The following is a 20,915-nucleotide window of genomic DNA, read 5'->3' as shown; positions in this document are numbered from 1 at the left end:
ACAACCTATGAGCAAACAACAATTTCCTAAACCTAAACAACAAGATTCAACTGCAGCATCTACCGATACAACAGCTTCAACTTCTGAGTCTTTTTTAGAGAAGGATCATGCTCAACACAAACCTCCAGATACAACACCGGCAGTGAGCGACAAAAGACGCGACGAGGACGAGGAAAAGGAAAAGGAAAAGGAGGTGGAGAAGAAAAAACAGGGTCTAAGAAGCCAGACCAAGACCTTGTAATCAACATTTCCAGTCATCAACTCACTGAGTCCGAGCAATGTCTATTGAACAAAGGAACAACCTTCGTTAGCACTTACCATACTAATCAACTTGAAACAGAAATAGCCCTTTTCAAGTTTATGAGGGTTTTGAGACTGCGACATTTTTTTACTGTTCTTAATCCCATAGAGAACGAAGACAACACTTCTGTTAAATTCAAGCCAAAAAGTACCTTCATGGCTCCTGTCTCCCATAAAAGTTTGGACACATTCGAGTTACTTGTAAAAACAGACTTGAGCAAAATTCAATACAAGAGAAAAATCAACAACTTGTCAAGAGCTGAACGTAGTACTCTACATGGATTAATCAAGAACGAGAACATCAAAATACAAAAAGCCGATAAAGGAGGAGGTCTTGTCGTAATGGATCTAGACTTTTACGTGAATAAAGGATTTGATCACGTGCATGACATAAACACGTATGCCAAATTGGATGGAGATCCCACAAATACCATCACTAAGAATTTGGACGCAATATTGGATAAATCTGAAGAGTTGGGTTGGCTTAACATCACAACCAAGAGATACTTGAGGCAAATCTATCCAAGAAGACCTAGGATATATTTCCTGCCTAAAATACATAAGGATCTCAAAAATCCCCCGTTCAGACCGATTGTATCGGGATGCGCATCCATTTTTGAGAATTTGGGAATTTTCATCGACGCCCACATGCAGTCGTTTATTCGTAATTGGCCCACCTACTTGGAAGACACATCCGATTTTTTACGCAGTCTGTCAACTATCGATACCACAGAAGTAGCGGATTGGACTTTGTGCACAATTGATGTGACAGCATTGTATACATCTATTCCTCACAGACAAGGCCTGGAAGCAATGGAGTGGGCTCTGCTTCGTGACGACAAACCGGAAGAATTAAAGTGCCTAATACTGCAACTACTGGAATTTTGCCTGCTAAATAGCTATTTCACATGGGAGAAGGAATATTACATGCAGCTCACGGGGACAGCCATGGGTTTTCCTGGGGCCTGCGTGTATGCAAACATCTTCATGGCCAAGTTCGAGCTAGACTATATTTTGGAAGATTTAACCTGGCAAGATGGTCTAGTATATTACAAGAGATATATAGATGATATCTTTTTAATATGGAAACGGCCAGTCGCTGATCTGATTCGGAATATCCAGAGTTTAAACCTTGCCAACTCCAGAATACAATTTACACATAGCGTCAGCAATGATGCATTACCGTTTTTGGATGTCTGGGTTGAAATTCGAGGGAATTCTATCAATACAACTCTGTACAAAAAGCCCACTGACAAGAATAATGCCCTTCTATATGGCAGCTTTCATCCTTCTAACCTCATCAATAACCTACCGGTGTCTCAATTCATGAGGATTAAAAGAATATCTTCTGACAAGGAAAGTTGTGACAAACACATGGAGCTACAAAAACAAAGATATCTGGACAGAGGATATCCAAGAAAGCTATTAGAAGCTCATGTGGATAAGATAAAAACAATACCAAGGACAGATCTCTTGCAAAAAAGAACAAAAACTGAAAACAAAAGGATGGTATTCGTATCTAAATATTCTACAGCTTCCAGAGACATTAAACGTATCATTCTCAAAAGATGGGAGATCATACAAGTGGAGAAAGACTTTGGTACTCTTTTCAGTGACAGACCCATGTTTGCATATAAGAGAGCTCAGAATTTAAAAGAACAACTGAATAAACCCAGAGAGCATACAGACAAAACTCAACAACCTGATGAATATAAAGGTACTTCACGCTGTTATAATTGCAAAAATTGTAATAACGTTATTCCAGGCAACATTTTATTACATCCACGGACAGGTGAAAAAATCAAATTGAGACACAATACAACCTGCAATTCAGAATTTGTGATCTACTCCATTAAATGCCCGTGCGGCTTAATATATGTTGGAAAGACTGAGCGTAAGTTGAAACTACGACTTTCGGAGCACAAGAGTCGAATCAGAAATAAAAATTTTACATCTCCACTTGCAAAACACTGGTGGGAAGCGGGTCATACAATTGCTCAACTGAGATTTCAAGTAATTGAACTACTTCCACAACGATTGGGCTTCAATAATTCTAAAATCCTACTGCAAAGGGAAGCCTTCTGGATTCGCAAATTGCAAACCCTGACCCCCACAGGGTTAAATGACAAACTTGATATGGCGTGTTTTCTATAGGATAATGGAATAGTACACATTGACACTAGTCATATAGCAACCCCTAGGAGACCCGCATACTTTGTGTAGTTATATATATAACTATATCTTAGGTACATTTTTTCATCAAGCCGCTGTTATGACACCGAGATGAACCTTCTTTGTTTAATGATGCTGGGTTTGATAGCAAATACTGATTAGGCTTTGAATTCATTGTATATTTATTTTTGTGAAAATGGTTTCGCGTGCAAAATTGTAAATAACATGCTAGATGGACTGCAAAATTGTAAATAACGTGCTATATGGACTACTTAATGTTTATTTTCCCTAATTTCAAATTACTTTTATCTATTCTGTTCTAGTATACTTCTTCATTTAATATTAGGTCACTCAATATGTATGCATGGCAAGGTATAGGGACCGAACTATTTAAATGCATAATAACACTACTCAGAAATGGCTGACACTTCTCTTGTTTTCGATCCGGCGTCTGTTGCGCCCAATTAGTAAACAATGAAAAGGGACTACCCCGATCCCTGAGTTTGAACAAACGCGGATGCGTCTGGATAACACCACTCAGAAATGGCAGACACTTCCCTTGTTTTCAAGCAGGCGTCTGCTACGCCTAACCAATAAACAATGAAAAGGGTCTTCTGCGATCCCTGAGTTTGAACACAACGCGGATGCGTGAGCCTGGATTCTTTTGCCCGAGAGACTAAAACTTCGGTAAGGGATACTACCTTCGGTTCTTTGCTATTTAGCGAGGATATTTACCACTTATGTAGAAAGTGTACTTAACTACACTTTTGTACACTTTTGTACACACAGAACCATAACTAAACCTGGGACGCCAAGCGGGACTGATTTACTCACGGAACCCGCAGGTAAGCAGACGTGCTTTACCTAACTGGCAATTGTTTGAATATCGTTGGTGGTAAATCAGCTAAGCCCATGCTTTTCGTTCATCGTTTTCAGATGATCTTGTAAGACTTCAAAAGGACATAATTTTTCGAACAACTACAAAACTAAACAGGTATAAGATACCTTCCTCTTTCCCCCTTTTTTTGATAAATGCAACCTTGCAGACATGTTTGACTAAAAATTATTTACTCGTTTTTTTAGTAAGAACGAACTGAGGCCACAAGTACAGGTGAGCCTTTCTATATTATTTAGGTTTTCGTGATTACATTCTTAACTAGCGAATAGTCCATAAAGAGTAACTTAAAACTATCTCCTTGCAGATATAGCGAGCAGAAGATCATTACAGATATTAATATCTTGTAGTGCAAATAAATCACAATAACTAGGTAAGCCAAAAGCAACATGTGAGTTGTTTAGTATACATACTCTCCCTCCCTGATATCAAGAGTAATAAAGTTTCTTTTTTCTTTTTCTTTTTCTTTCTCCTCTTTCTCTCCAATAGACCCCTGACGAAGGGGCGTGGCCCCGAAATGCATTGGGTGTTATTGATTTGTTTTTAATAATTTGTAAACTGATTGATATCATTTATATATATGATGAATATGTAACATTTTGAATGTTTTTTTCGTGATTTCCTTGTGACTCATTGAATAATAGTACATGATGAATGAAATGCTATGAACTTATTTGACAAGTTATAAGATAAACATTGAACTGTATGGACAAAAGGAGTATTTAATTTCGTTGTGCGTGCTGGAGCCCTGGTAGTCTTCTGGCACCAGGCCATATTCAATTTATCAGACAAGACTATGGCATTTCTATAAATTCTATAAATTGTATTTTGCAACTTGCAGACAGTAACAGGCATTTCTGATACCTAGAGGATAGTAGACAGGTGTTTGTTTTTGGCAACTGCACATCCATAGCTATTCATACCCATGTGCATTCAATTATTAAGCTACTTTTCTTCTGATGTTGAAGAAGAAAAGCCACACCTATACATGATACAGCAATTGGATTTTTTAACGTAAATAGATTTCAGTATATAGGGAAAAGGGGTTGTGCGTCCATCGCACAGAATTTTGTATATGTGCCACAATTTCTGACAGATTGCCTGCTGTTGTTTGGTGGCTTCTGGTTAGATAATGAGGCATCAGGATATCCAGTAGGTCAGTGAGGGCCTAATCAATGTATGATTTACCAGCTAACCAAAATTAAATTGAGCCCTTCTAGATATAATGAATTCATCTGTATTGTATGAGGTTATCCTGAAAATCTGGCATGAATCTGCTTTGTGATACATTATCAGTTACCTTTCTCAACCCAAGATTCCATTTCCCGAAAAGCACCATTTGGTAGAAGGGCGATATGGCGGCTGACTGACATGCAGTCGCAGATCTGTGCCAAGGAGGTAACAGAGAAATGACCTAACATGACCCCAGCACTGGAAAATGAGATAGGCGTAGCCCCATGGAATTTTGGAAAGGCAGCTCTATTAAAAAAATAAGGAAAGTTTAGGATCCTGGAACCCACTTGCAGGCAATTACCTGGAAGGGAGAGCTCCTGTCATGCTGGAACAGTGCAGCCTGCCTGCTGCCTCTGCGTAGATTTGCTTTTGCACAGATCGCATGGGGAGGTGGAAGACCAGGGAGACGGTGGCAAGTTCACACACAACTGGGGCCCGCTGTATCTTCTGAGCAGTTCCATTGGGAAAGCGAATCATGGGGCTGTAAGGAGCATGAAGTAGAGGCCCTAGACCAGGTAGGTAACCCCCCCTGTTTGTATGAATTCAGTGGATTCCACCCAAGGGCGCCCCTGAAAATTGAAGGTGCGTAGTGAACAAAAGGGGTATTGCCTACGGTTTAGGGTGGTGAAGGTTTCACCCTCAACCAAGAAGCTAGGAGCCAGGCATAAAACATTTAGTAATTCTTGCCCCATACCCTCTCGGGGAAGGAAGGGTACCAGGCCCATTGGGCAGCCAAGGTCCACCCTTGAAGGTGGAGGTGGATGCCCCTTTGGTTCTGAAGGTCCAAAAACCCTCTCAAGTGAGAGATCTACAGGAGTTGAGGGAAGATCCAGGGCTAAGAAGTTGCAGTCAAACTCAGCATCTACAAGAGTTACCCCCTCATTTGACTCTTTCTTCAGGATCATGGCCAACAAAAAGGGTCCCTCAAAGGGCCTACCCATATAGATAGAAAGAAAGCTGTATCAGGAGAAAGAGGGGTGTTACTCCAACTGAAGCAAGCTCCAAACCATACAACCTGAGGCAGTAAAACATGTATGTACCGTACCAGCCATGCAGACCCTGGAGACTCAGGGGCTGCCCCATGTACCTCACAGGAAGACAACAGTAGTGCCAAGCTTACCTCAGGGGTTCCACTGGGGAACAGGTATGAGGGCCTTGCTGGTCTGTCAGAATTGGCCTTGGATGAAGGATATATTTCAGGACAGCCCAATGCTTTGATAAACCAGACAGAACGAGCTAGCCCTCCTTCAACAGATACACACATGATCCATAGAGCAGCATCCCTGGAGCAGATACTTTTGAATCTCTGCCAAGAGAAGCAGAGGGGATTCAAGATATCAGATTCCAATCAAAAGGGTTTCCTGGGTGTGTGCTAGGCCTTGGAGACAACGTTGGACGATGTCTCACAGAGAACCATGGCACTAGAAGAAAACATCGAAAGGATGGACTGCAAAAGTCAAAAAGAATGCCTCTGGTCTAATGGCACTCAGGTTGTAAATTAAGAACCTCCAGGAGATGGAAAGGTAGGAAAATCAGTCTAGGAGGAATAACCTTCAGATCTTGAATGTTCCTGAGGATAAAGAGGATAGTGACTTAAAATGTTTCATCATCAGCCTTCCTAGAGGGCGGGTTCTAAAGGGGAAAATGATAGGCAACCTTGAAAAAGAAATACAGAGACTTTACAGGGACCCCATTATGAGATCTGAGGGCTGTAAAAATCCCAGGAACATATTGATTGATATTGTACTATATTGTCATACAGTACAAAGGGTACCTCAAAGGACCTACTCACAGATTCTGAATTTGCCCTGAAAAATAGAACCCTAGAATTAAATGACTGTATAGATATCATCAGATCTGACATCCGTAGGGCCGCGGAACAAAGGCAATGGGAACTCGGCCAGAGAATGGGGAACTACACAGAAGTTAGGCGCTAAAGTTCAGGTAAGGTTTCGAGCCATGCTCAGAGAAATGTAGAATAGCAAAATGCACAATATAAGATGAGTGGAGCAGGCCTACAAACTCATTTGGAAAATACAGAGCTCAACTTAGAATAGGAATGGTTAGGTTTAGCTGAAGTGGGGGAGTTAAGGAGGACCACAAATAGTGTTTGTTATAGGACAATACTGAGGTTCTATTGGGATGATAGCATGATGGAAGATGAGGGTGTGGGTAGGAGAACAGGGAGGCATGGGAGATAATTTGGAGAGCTGGAGGGATATGTGAGTGGCTCTCTCCTGTTTTGTCTCGTCTAGAAGGGAATTGCCTCAGTATGTGTTTCTTCTTTATCCTCCTACCCATAGTCTGTTTTTCTTCTTTCTCTTTTGTCTTCTCTTGAAATTGGGGGACATGTTTGGAGGCTCATTTATAGTTTTAAAGCCTCCTGAGGCAGGAAGCCGAATTGGCATACAGAAATATGGCATCAATATTTGGGGTTCGGAGGGTTCCTAGGAGGGGGTTACTGGGTGGAGAGCATAGTAGGTGTAGTATTAAAATAAAAATTCAAAGTACTTAATCTCAGCCTAACATTTGTTTGTTTCTTCTTTACTACAGTGAGTGCATTGCGCTACCTCGGGATGCTGCTGTTCAGCACTTTTCTTCTCTCTCTCCTCCTCCTCTTGATATACTATATGCAACTGGATAGCAGGAGATGAGGGGTTGTAGTAGGTCAGGACAGACAAAACAGTGGGTATATGGATGAAGGAAATGGGGATTTTACCTTGGAATGTCAATAGTCTCCTCACTTGAAAGAAACAAAGATTGATCAGTCAGTATCTGCAAGATAGCACTGCTCAGCTTATGATGTTGCAGGAACCCCATTTAACAGCATTGGAGTCTAAGGCTTTTTTAGCAGACAACTATAGGTGCACCAGGTTGCAAGCGCTAAGGGGTTTCACTTATAATTACAAATTATGCAAGTATAAATATGGTGGGGGATAAAACCGATTCTTTGGGTAGGGAGATGATAGACAAGCTTAAATATAGGAAGAAAACCTTCATGTGTGCTGGCTATTAAGGCTCAAATTGTGATGATGCATTCCCTCTCAGTAACTTGGGTGCGCATTTACTGGATTTTCCCTCCCCTGTCGTGATCGGAGGGGATTTTAATGCCCTGCTGAATGAGGAATGCGAAAGATCATCTAAACAGTGAAATTTATTTTCCTTTACATAAGGGAAAACTTTGAACAATCTCATTTATTATTTCGATCTAAGCGACATGTGGCGTAGAAGTGCTGGCACTAAAAGAGGGTACACCTTCGTTAAAACAATTTCAGAACTTTTCCAGGATAGATTATTTTGTGGTGGACAGGCTGTTAGTACACAGTATGAAAGAGGTTAGGCATATTCCAGAGCACTGCTCTGACGATTTTGCCGTCTTGCTAGTGATACGAATTCCCAAAGTAAAGACCAACTCTAGGTGGACAGCAAGTAGGACGCTGTTTCTAGATCCTTAAGTAATACATGTATTAAGGGCCAAAATTAGGTACTTTTTTAGTAATAATCTTGGGTCTGTCCCCTTAACCATGGTATGGAATGCAAATAAAGCACCCTCTGTAAGAAGGGATCTATTTAAGTGAAAAAATCATGCAAATTGATGGGACGTTATAGGAAGATATTGGGGTACTGAAAAGAGATGGGCCCAATCTCAGATGAGGAAGCGGAAGCAATAAAGCAAATGCAGTTGGAAAATGCAAAGCCTTGATGCAGTTAATAGAGAATATAAATACAGTGAAGTTGAAAGAGAGCAAGTCGGCGCACTTTAAATATGAGGAAAGATGCAGTAGACTTCAAACCTGGATTAGAACAAATAGAGAACATAATTATATAGATAAGTTAACAGTGGATGAAGCAGGCAACAGCTCAGGTGACCCAGATCAGATAGAAGCATGCATATTAAACATTTCTGATGCTTTATACATTGAGAGAAGTAGTTTTAATCATATAGATATAAGAAAATGGTTAGAGGGAAAACAGCGCCAACCTCTGTCAGGTAGGTAACAACAATTCCTCTTAGGGGGAAATCATGGAGGAAGAAAAGTCTTAAGAAATTAACAGATTCTGTAATGAGAAGGCAATGGGCCCTGATGACCTGCAGTGGAAATTCAATAAGCCTTGCAGATCATAATTCAAATAAAGAAGAATCTGTTTAATTTGTTTTTGTCAGGAAGTGTAGGGAATAGGATTACTGGTTAAGGGGGTTAAAGCCTACTCAAGCAGCAACCACAATCTCTGTCAAGGTGAAACTCGAGAAAAAACCCAAATTAACCTGTGCTTAACCCTCTGGTAGCCTGACACAAAGCAGTCAGGCTTAACTTAGATGCAATATGTAAAGTATTCATGCAGCACTCTAAATAGTAATAATGTCAAAACACAACACAAGAAAAATCCCATATCAGTGTAGATAGACTAAAATGAAAGACTTGTGAGAGTTGGGAATTTGAAGAGAGTTCAAGATCATAAGCGAATAAAAATGTAAAAAGGAAGTCTCCATCTGGTACTGGGGGTTAGTGCATGCGGATGACAAGAACTCAAAGATCCCCATCCACCCTAAGGAAGGTTAGTTGCCAGCGGAGGAGCAGCCACGTATTTGGCAAGTATTCTTAAGACTTTTTTACTCCACAGTTTAATCCGTTTTCCTTAGGAAGAAATATTTTTCACACTCTACAGATTCTACTTGACACTGAAAAAGATGGCACAATTCACCACAGGGGCCATGCCACCCTACAACTGATGCGGGCAAGAATAAATCAGTGATATACATATGTTTGATACAGACCCTATGTTGAACAATGTTTAGGAGGATGTGAATAATACGCTATCTGTAATCGTATACCATCAAATCAAGGAAAGCCCCATTTTGATTCTTTTTGGAACAGATGCCCAGCTTAATTTGACTATTCCTCAAGGCCAAAAAGAGACTCTTCTTTGTTATGATCTTGCTTGCTAGGAGAGAGAGGAGTATGAAATGGTTGTAGTCAATACTCAAACACCACGTAACTTGTGGAAAACAGTACATAAATTGTGCAAACTAGATCTGGATTGTAGGTCAAGAAATATAAAGTGTGGCGTGCTGGTAATTGACCAACCCAGATCCTGTGATAATATCTCTATCTGCTGAGATGCCTTATGTGCAAGAGTTTCCCACGCGTTGGTTCATTTGGCAGAAACTCTCAGATGGTAAATGGGTGCCAAACTGTTGGGATTTACATCATCTAACATGAATGAGAACTAAAAAAATAAAATAACAATAAAAAATATATTCCATTCCTCGAGTGTATGCGTCATTTCAAATTCATATCGTCACCTTTCCCTCTGTGTTTTTTCCCCCGTTTAGGCTTCCCATCCACATTTCTTGCCTCCCATCCCCCGGATCAGAGAAAGGTTCAACCCCTCAAGTTAGTACTTCTGATTAGTGATTTGGCAATGCATATTTGTACTTTCATTGGAGTGTCTTTTCTAGTCTATGTTCATAAACTAAAGCCATGTGGGCTTTTTTATACATAATCAGAGAAACCATATTGGCTATTGCACTATATGACTACATCTGAACCCCCTTTAATGTAGCAGTATACAAGGTCAGCGCTAAGAGAATTTCAGCCATGTCCATTATGTCACAGGGCAGTGAGCAGTGATAGAAGCAAATAATAGAGTTTTTAAAACAGGAAAGAGTTCTAAAACCAAGTTCACTCTTAAGGAGCTAAAGAAAAGAAAAACACTAAGCAAGAGAGCAGTGTGAGAAAAGGAAAATAGACACATGAAGGTACAAGCAAAAAAGCAAAAGGAGAAGGCGCTAGGCAGTCGGGGTGTTCGAGGTGAGAGGACATTGTGGTTTGATGACTTCCTATTGCATATGCTAAGCGACATCATTGTAAGAGGAGAGAGATCCTGAGTGAGAATATATGGAAATGAAAGATGATGGAGAGGAATGCCCTCCGACCCAATGATGCTACACATGTCATGCATACTCACCATCCCAAGGAACACCATCTCCTTATCCCGTTCCTGCCTCGCCTTCTTCCTCTGGGAATATCCTCTCCAAATCTTGAACACAAGAGAAGTGACACAGCTTTTAGGATGATGGTGATCAACTGCTCGAGCAGTAATGATTTCTTTGTTTCAACCTCTTGCTCTTTCCCAACGCCATTTCTCTTGTACTCGCTCTCTCGCTTCAAGACTATCTCATATACACACGCTCTCTCCATCTTGGTCATGCTTTCCGTCAAAGACTCATGATCACACAAACTCTGATTTGAGACACAGTCCAGCAGGGAAGATCATGCATACTCTATTGTTGTACTTGACCCCACTTGATTGTCACACATATTTTAGGACAGAAGCGCTCTCTCTATAAGATGATCAAACACACAAAAAACCAAAGATAAAGATGAAACAAACACACTTCAGGACTGAACATCACCTGCAGTTTAGATGGAATATCACATATATACTCGGTGCAACATGCACTCCATATTTGGAAAGAGGAGACGGGTGAGTGTGGCAAGTAATAAACAATAGTAAACATGGAACTCTAATAACTGCAAAAAAATTCTACTCCTAATTTTACTACACCCTAATTGTGACATAAATTATCAACTGTAATAAGAAAATTATGTAGCTACTGTAATACGTTAATACAGCCGTACTGTGAGATCACACTCCTGCTGATAGAGGCATCAGACAATGTGAGCAAAAAGGTCAGTAAGCAGAACTGCAACTGCTGGTTAGCCAATAAAAGGGACAGCTAGATATGTAGCCACTACCAAACAAGTTGACATTTATGGAAATATCTTTATTTCTTACATTGTTGGATTTCATTGGATGAAAGACAGAATATGTATGCGTATTAACAAATTCTAAAATATAACCCCTTTTACATTGCACTGCTTAAAAGGTATCTTTCAACCGCTTTATGATACAAATTGGCATGTTTATTTTCACAATGCAAGCTTCACATTTATTTTGTGTAAGTGATACAATAGTATCTTTTTGATGATAAGAAACAAAAGTGGAAGGATTTAAAAGAATTCTTGGGAAGGTTATTTGTGTGTCCACATATTACAAGGAAAATATTTGCATGCTGTACTTCAAAAGGATATTACAAACCACCTTGGAGGTCCATAGCTTTATAAAGGAATTTAATTTCAATCTCATACCTATATAGAGTCACAGAACTCCTCCGTGACTGACAGTATCGTTAAAATGTAAGGATAGAGGATACTTTATCCCATAAATAAAAAATGCCTGAAACCACCTTTCTTTCAAAATCTACCTTTGTTTTCTTATTTACTGCTTCACAAGCTCTTTTCTTACATATTCAGGTCCACATTTGTAATCAGCAATGAGCAGCAACTGAACGTTAGACAAAGACGGGCCTAAGAAAAAGTAGTCTTCAGGTCTCCATCAAGCTCTACCTACAGTTGATGACTCGGGTTAATAAAATATATTCTACCAGTGGGAAGAGTGAAGAAGGCCAAAGTAAGTACATGGAACTGTTAATTTAAGGAATCAAGGCGAGAGATACAACTAAGAAAAAACCCAAGATAAGGGTTGTGAGAAAGTGCCCTCTTCCTTGCATGGTTGCCCCCACTTTTTGCAGAATTGTTTTTTGACTGAGTGTGCCCTGGGCTCCTGCTAATCAGGTACCCAGCGCCTATATTCCTTCCCTAAAATTACATTGAAGCCTAAACCCAATTGGCATCTCTGGCCACATGTCAGCCCCTGGTAAATGGTACCACAGGAACCCAGGGCACTGTGACCAGAGAAGGCCTCTAAGGGCTGCAGCACTTATTGTGCCACCCTTAGAGGTCCTGTACCTTTACACTCACACACTGCCTTTGCAGGCTGCGTGTCTTGGTGCAGAACAAAATGAAGAGTCGACATGGTACACATCCCTGTGTGCCATGCCCACCAACCACTGCCCTGGCATACCCCTCTAGCTGGGAGCCCTATGCCAGTGGTGAGGGTACAGGTGCATGAGCCATGTACCCCTACCGTGCCCAAGTCCATTCCTGGGCACTGTAAGTGCAGTGCTCATTACAAACTCCACAAACAACATAATGGCTAAACTGAAGACTGGGAAGTTTTGGTATCAAACTTCTCAGCATATGAAACCCACACTGATGCCAGTGCGGGACATAATGTAAAATGCACAACACAGGGCATCTTAGAGATGCCCCCTAAAACTCAGCCAACTTCTAGGGACCCGACAGAGTGGCTACCCAGGCTGCCACCACCAGACATGTTTCTGGACCCCTGGGTCGAGAGCTGCTGCTTTCTGGGGCCTGAAACAATGCACATCCTGGGAAGAGGTGTCAAGCCTCCTTCCCCAGGATGGGCAGGGTTCACGAAGGAAAAGCTTCAAAGGCATGCAGCCTTTGTGAGCCTCTCCAGACTATTTGCTGCTTTCAGAAACTGGTCCCCACTGGTTCTACCCCCACTTTGGGAGGGAGAACCGGCAGGAGAAACAAGTGAGGAAGAGAGGTGTGCCCAACTCTGCCAAACTCCACCCCTCAGGTGGGGGAGGTGAGGTGAAGCACAACCTCGAGTCCCCGCCATCTTGAGGATGGGGGACACAGCCAACCAGGGACAGGCTCCTTTCTCCCTCCCACTGCAGAATAAGGGGTGTACCCATCCCAGGGAAGGGACCCATTGGTCCCTGCCCTTCACCTCCCTGTAACGCGGTGCACAGTCTAAATATCGAATTTTTCATATCGAATGGGCAGAATATCGAGTCAGAAATATCGAGATGTACGTAATATCGGTAAGTAATATCAATGTATCTTTTATCGATTTAAAAAAATATATATATATCGAAGTTAAAAATATCGAGTACTTAATATCGATTGTTTAAAATATCGTATTTTTTGTTAGGTTAAAAATATCGAAAATTAAAATATCGAGTGTTAGAATATCGATTATATATGTATTAAATATAGACTGTTAATAATGTCGAAAAATGTTGGTGTTTGTTAAAAAAAAAGAAATATTTGTAATTTTTTTAATAAAATAGAAATTCAATTTCTAATGAAATTTATTATTTATTTTAAGTTTTTAATATATTTTTTTTAAAGTATTATAAATTTTAGGAGCGGGATGTGGGTTTATAGGGGAATAGGGTGGGGACTGTTTTAAAATATATATATATACATTTTAATTTTTTTTAAATTTTCTAAATTTTTAAAAAATGTTAACTATATTTAAAAGATTGATATTACATTTTAGGAGAGGGATGTGGGTTTTTAGGGTAATAGGATGGGGAGTGTTTTAAAATATACACATATGAATTATTTTTTTCAATTTTATAAATATTTAAAATATATAAAAAAATGTATATTACATTTTAGGAGTGGGGTGTGGGTTTTTAGGGGAATAGGCTGGGGAGTGTTTTAAGAAATAAAAATTTTAATTAAAAAATGTATCTAATTTCGAAAAATATTTTAAAATTTTAGTTTTTTTTAATTGTATAATAAGTTTTTTTAAATGGATGTGGGTTTTTAGGGGAATAGGGTGGGGTTATTTTTCATTAAATATAAATTATTTAAAATATTTTATAATATTTTAAAAATGTATTTTTTTTAAAAATTTGATTTAAAATACATTATTGGTATGTTGGATTTAAGGTGAATAGGGTTGTGAGAATTTAAAAATGTGGATGTATACTTTTTGGGAATTTAATTTCTAAATTTTAAATTTCAAATTTCAATTTATTTTTTTAATTTAAAAGAAAAATGTTATTGGCATGTGTTTTTTTATAATATGGGATGGGAGTGTTTTAAAATTTGCAATTTAATTTGTAAATTGTAAAATATAAATTCAAAATATTTTACACTGCTTTGTTGTTTTGTTTTGTTATGTATATTTATAGGTGTTTACGGTGTGTATTAAATTAAAAAATTAAAATGTAAAATTAAAATTTTATTTGAATATTTTCAAGTTGAAAATTTAATTTATAAATTTTGATTTGAAATTAAATATAAAATATGTTTAAGTACATTTTGCTCACACAAAGTTTATATAATACAAAATGTAATTAATTTTGGGTTCTTTTTGTTTATGTGTGTTATAGTTTAATTTGAAATAAAAAAGTACATTTAAATTTAAAAATTAAAATTTTCAAATTATTTATATAAAATTAAAAATATTTTAAATGTGAAAAATATTCATTTTTTATATTTTTGGGAGTGGAATTATTAATTGTTTGTGTTTAGTATGTTTAACTTTTACAGTTTTTATGTTTGTTTGAGTGATAATAGTAATTTATATGGGTTTAGTGTCCAGCACCTTTCCTGAGTTTATACTTGGTGGAGTGGGAATAGCAAATTATATGGGTTTAGTGTCCAGCACCTTCCCTGACTTTATACTTGGTGGAGTAGGAATAGTAAATTATATAGGTTTAGTGTCCAGCACCTTCCCTGACTTTATACTTGGTGGAGTGGGAATAGTAAATTATATGGGTTTAGTGTCCAGCAACTTCCCTGACTTTATACTTGGTAGAGTGGGAATAGTAAATTGAATGGGTTTAGTGTCCAGCACCCTCCCTGAGTTAATACTTGGTGGAGTGGGAATAGTAAATTATATGGTTTTAGTGTCCAGCATCGTCCCTGACTTTATACTTGGTGGAGTGGGATTAGTAAATTATATGGATTTAGTGTCCAGCACCTTCCCTGAGTTAATACTTGGTGGAGAGGGACTAGTTAATTATATGGGTTTAGTGTCCAGCACCTTCCCTGACTTTATACTTGGTGGAGTGGGAATAGTAAAGTATATGGGTCTAGTGTCCAGCACCTTCCCAGACTTTATACTTGGTGGAGTGGGAATAGTAAATTGAATGGGTTTAGTGTCCAGCACCTTCCCTGGGTTAATACTTGGTGGAGTGGGAATTGTAAATTATATGGTTTAATGTCCAGCACCTTCCCAGACTTTATACTTGGTGGAGTGGGAATAGTAAATTGAATGGGTTTAGTGTCCAGTACCCTCCCTGAGTTAATACTTGGTGGAGTGGGAATAGTAAATTATATGGGTTTAGTGTCCAGCATCTTCCCTGACTTTATACTTGGTGGAGTGGGAATAGTAAATTATATGGGTTTAGTGTCCAGCACCTTCCCTGAGTCATTCCTTATTTGTGATTAGCAATTAGCGAATCGCAAATAAGGAAGCAATTTCAAGGGTGCCAGGGTGTCCAAAGGACACCCTGTAGCACCCCTGAAATGGTAATGTACACTGGTGTTGCGCACACACATGTCCAATGGACATGTGTGTGTGTAACATACAACTTAGAAAAAGGCACTAAAGTGCATTTTTCTAAGTTTTTGCTATTTACCACGTAGTTAGACTTCGCGGTAAATAGCGGCCCCAGATTGCGAATTCGCAATTTTAAAATGGTTCATGAATTGCATTTAAGGAATCTCAAATTGAGATTCCTTAAATGCAATTAATCGCAATTTAGCGATTTCTAGAATTGTGATTTTTGCATTTTTGATGATGAATCCCAAATGCAAAAATAGCGTTCGCAAAGTGCCAGATTCTCAGAATCTGGCCCTTTGCGAGCCGATTTTGCTTTCATGAATCTGGCTGATAGTTCTTTATTGGTGAAAAAAAAAATGTTTTAAACACATTATTAATACAATCATTTTAAACAAAAAACAATTGTATTCAGTGTACATTTGTTAGTTTATTTCACAATTATTATTGTAAACATAAAGATTTTTTTCTAGACATATAGAAATAAAATATTTAATATTTTTTAATACAGTCTTTGTATATTGAAACATTTTTTAAAGCAAACATATTTATATATATCATCAAAAATAAGTAGGTATTGTTCACATTGATATATAATTGACAATTGTATTTTTTTAAATAAATTAATATTAATACATAAAATATTAATATTAACTTTTACAGAGGTAAAGTTTTATTACATAGTTAAATTTTTTTATTTATTATTTGTACATATAAACAGTAAATAATAGTAACATGTATTAAACTGTTTCATATTTATACAATAATATAAGTATTTTTTAAAGTAAATTTTTGTTAAATTAATATTAAGTAACTGAAAATAACATATAGGACATTGTTAGTAATTTTTATAACATTGTTATATTTTTTTATAATAAAAAAATACAGTAGTTTGATAATATTGATTTAAACATGTATTAAATGTATTTAGAATGTTATTTAATGTTAATATGAATGGGACTATTTGTTTGTTAGGGACTATTTTGTAACCGCGTAATGTTATTTTGTGTTATATCGACGTGGAAGAGCTCGCGGTTGGACGCTGCTTCGCGTGTGGAAGGGTAAGTTTAATTTTAAGTATATTATTTTAGTTAGATATATAGCTTGAGTGTTTGTGGAGTGTGTATGGGTTTTCTAGTGTTGTGTAGTTGTAGGATGTGTGTGTTTTAGGCGGTAGTTACGGTTTTTGTTTTGGTTCCGGTTTCTCGTTTTGGGATTACTATGTTGAGGTAGGAATAGGATTAGAAATGTTGATTAAATGATATGTGTAATGTTTAATAATGTTTGTAAATGTATGTTTGGGTGTATTGTGTGTAGGTGGGTATGTATTTTTTCTGTTTTTTAGGTACTTCGCGTGGATCTCGTTTTTGGGAGAAGATTGCGTTTTTTGTAAAGTAAGAAGTGTGCAGGTTATTATTTAATCTTTTTTAAACACACTGTCTTACATTTTCGCGTTTTCAAGGAGCGTTTCTTTTATTTTTTACTTTTTTTGGGTTTTTAATGGTTTATCGTTGGATCGATTTTGGAGCAGAATCGTTATGGAAGTGTTTTTTTTAATTTTCTATTTGGTTTCCTTGGAGCGTTTTTTTTACTTTTTGATAACTATTTTCGGGTTTTTAAGGGTTTTCGAGTGGATCGTTTTGGAGAAGATTTATTTTGCATTTGTTGCTATTTTTATAGGTTCCTTTGGATTGTTTGGATCGTTTACTACTATGGAAGGATTTCTTTCATTCCAAAGGTGTGTCTTCAGCAACAAAGTGAGTAAGTTTTCTTCATTTATTTTTTGGGTGAGATTGTTAATGTAATTATTAAAGTATTTTAGGTTATATGTTAGAAATTTTAAGAAAATTGTTCAGATATATTTCTATAAAATTTTACAAGATATATTTGACAATTTTGTTACAGTTTCTAGCATGTCTTTTATACATATATTTTATGTCTAGTATTCGTTTTGTATAGGTATTTCAGATATGTTTAAAGAATTTTTTTGCTATCATAGAAAGATATTGTAGGCCTCTGGGTGTGGGTATAGGGTAACTTGTTCTTGTAAGGTGTTGTACATTTGTTTCGTTTGTTTAGTTAGCTTAGGGCCAATTAGTGTAACAGATTGTTCCATTCAGAGTTGTTGGTAACTTTGCTCCTTTTGTAATGATTGGAGTAGTTTATGGAGTGTGGGGGTAGTTCTGCCTGTACTTGCTAGAAAAGCATTGTGCCATCCTTCGACTGCGTTGTTACTTTTAGCCTGTTTATTTAGTGTACTTAGGTAGACGTTCCACCAGGGAATTTGGAATTTGGGTTGCCTTCTGTGTCCTGATCTGTGTAGCCTTCCTACCCATGTGTCTTCGTAGTAATCTAAGAGAGGGCTTAGTTTTGTTACTTTTTTTATAGCAGGGGCTGTCTATTAATAGCTTGTAATGTTCTGCTACGTCTGTAACAAGAACGTAGGCTATTGCAATTAATTGTTTTACCTGGTAGGCAAAAGTGCTGTCATTGCAGTATTGGGAGCTTAGGTTAGTTTTGTGTATATGTTTCCATATACATTGGTTAAAATGGTAGTAGCAACCTTGGATTGCTGTGTGAGGGATTGTGTTTATCATTGCTTTTTCAAAGTCAATGATAATTTTTTGGGTGAAGTAATTATTTGTTTGTTCTTTGATTTTATTTAGTAGCTCAATATAGGTTGTTTGCTGTTTGTTGGGTAGGAGAGTATTTATGAAAGGAATATTGCAGTTTTGATAGTGTCCATGTATGGTGTATAATTGGTAGAAAGGTTTTGGCATACTGAAAATGTACCATCTATCATCCATGTTTCGCATTGTTGTAATTTCAACATATTGTCTGCTGTAGCAAACATTATTATTCTTTTTTCTGTAGATGCATTGTCGTATAGGATGAAAGGTTAGTCATTGTGAGTGATTTTTAGTTCGGGAGGAATTTGGACTTCCTCAAAGGTTTTTGGGGTAGGTGGAGTAGCTGTAGTTAATCTTTTTTGTCTAGCTATTGTCCTTTTTAGCGAATCGATGGAAGGTAGTTGGCTTGAAGAATGTTGGGGGAGTGTTTTTAAGTGTTCTTTAAGGATAGTTGTAGTAGGGAGGTCTGTGCTAGAACTAGCTTCTTTTAGTGAGTCAAGCATTTGTCTAATTTCTATTTCTGTCACGTTGGGAGGGTGGTTATGTTCTGTAGTATTGGTTACAGTTGTTTCATGTGTTATAGCGCAGCCATAACATTTGTTACTGTAATATTTGCTGCATTTCCAAAACACTTTCAGTTCATGCTGTTTTTCCTGGGTATATGTATAGCCCATATAACATAAAAGCATTTTGCCTTTCTCTGAGGTAATAAATGTTCCTCCTTCTGTCATTTTTCTTTGTTCTTTCTATAGTAAATAAATGGTACATGGAGATATTTAATATTGCTTCTAAGTTAATTAATTGCATTTATCACATTTTCACTGTATATTTACCTGTTTCTTTGTTCTTTAGAGGGCTGTGCTGTGTGTTTGGATGCTTATTTCCCATAAGGTAGTTTATTTGCTCATTTTTGAGTTAAAGTTGTCTCTATTATTTTAGTTTATATACTTACTTTTGTTTAATAGTTGATATAGTTGTTTTAGGTGGGCTTTTTTTCGGTAACTTTGATGTATCTGTAAGACATGGTAAGAAGGAAAGAAAATATATAAGTTATTGTTGTTTAAATGTATATTTTTAGTTTTTAGTTCTAAGTTGAGTAGCTATTATAAAGTGGTGGTACTTACTTTTCTTTTGTGGAGTCTTTTTTTGAATGTAGCAGGTTTCTCTTTTGCTGAAAATGTAGCAGAGTTTCCCCTTCTTCAAGTTTTGTGGTGCAAAGTGTTATTTAGTTTCTTGTTTGCTTTCTTATTATAGTGTTCCTGTAATGTGTTGGTAGTTTTTATTGGTTGGCTTAATTGTTTGGTGTTTTTTATTGGTTGTTTGCGAGTTTTTGAATTTTTTTGGTAGTATTGTGGTTTTAATGGAAGATATAAAATACCTTTTTATTTTTTCGTGGAGCCTTTTTATCTTAATTTTTATATAAAAAATTATTTGTATTGTGAGTTATATCATGTTTTATGTATTTATATGATGTGAATGTATTGTGTTTTAGAAATGTAAATGTATTCAATTTTTTTGATCTTTATGAAGTCAGTGATTATTGTATGTATTGTTTTATATAATTATATGTTAATATTTATCATGATGTTTTCGTTAATTATAGTGTTTTTTATGAGGTTTACAGAAGTCGATAAAAAAAATTCTATATTTTTGTGGTCGATATTTTTGTATTAGATATTTAGGCTTAGGTCTTTACATGTGTTGAGAGTCGATATTTTATGTTTCAATATTTTTTACTTTCGATAATGTTGTTGTTTAGTTGCGATATTGTGGAGTCGATATTTGTGTAGTTTCTTGTTTAAGTATTGGTAGTCGATATTTTTGTAGTCGATAATTTTACTTCGATATTTTAGGTACTCGAAATTCGGTTTGTCGATATTGTTTCAGTGATCCCTGTAACGCCCCTAAATGTAGTATTTAGGGGGCACCCTGAACCTTCCTTCCTCAGATCCAGCAACAACAAGAAAAGAAGATAAGAAGAAGGACAAAGAGCCGTGCAGAGCTAACAAGAGCACGACGCCCACTAACCTGGCTCCAGCCTTACAGGCCTGTCTCCCCTCGAACCTGCTCCTGTGAAATCCTGGTGTCTCCTGCAGCCAGCAACCTCAAAAACCCGAGGACCTGCCTGCCTTCACTTCAAAGACTGAATCTCCCGTAAACACCGGGCTTGTTCAAACTGCAGCTTCTGGTGCCAGCCAGAGAACGCGAATCCAGCCCACTCTGCACCCGCCGAACCCAGCCCGAGCTCGAGTGGAAAAACACCACGAGGAGGTCACCCCGGCAATCCTGACATGAGATCCAGTGACCCCTGATCTGCCTAAAGCCTCCAGACGATGCCTGCAGCCTCAATCCAAAGGATCCCCCCTACTGCGACCAGAGCGGGTAAGAAAATTCGATGTCCCAAGGTACCTCTGCACCCGACGCCCCACGGACTTGTGTGCCCA

At 37.6% G+C, this 20,915-nt stretch overlaps 1 protein-coding gene across 3 annotated transcripts in view; it reads right to left on the bottom strand.

Annotated features, from left to right (window-relative positions):
• The window catches only part of LOC144768886 (dynein regulatory complex protein 11-like), a 743,718-nt gene that overhangs the window by 676,986 nt on the left and 45,817 nt on the right, over positions 1 to 20,915 (bottom strand). For all 3 annotated transcript variants that reach the window (XM_078652900.1, XM_078652898.1, XM_078652899.1), the window contains exon 5: positions 10,571 to 10,642. In XM_078652900.1, the coding sequence (XP_078509026.1) occupies positions 10,571 to 10,642 (72 nt within the window). The remainder of the gene's footprint in view (positions 1 to 10,570; positions 10,643 to 20,915) is intronic.

Source organism: Lissotriton helveticus, chromosome 7 (assembly GCF_964261635.1).
Source record: "Lissotriton helveticus chromosome 7, aLisHel1.1, whole genome shotgun sequence".
Lineage (NCBI taxonomy): Eukaryota > Metazoa > Chordata > Amphibia > Caudata > Salamandridae > Lissotriton > Lissotriton helveticus.
The sequence above is the reverse complement of the archived record's forward strand: the minus strand, read 5'-3'. Positions and strand labels throughout refer to the sequence as shown.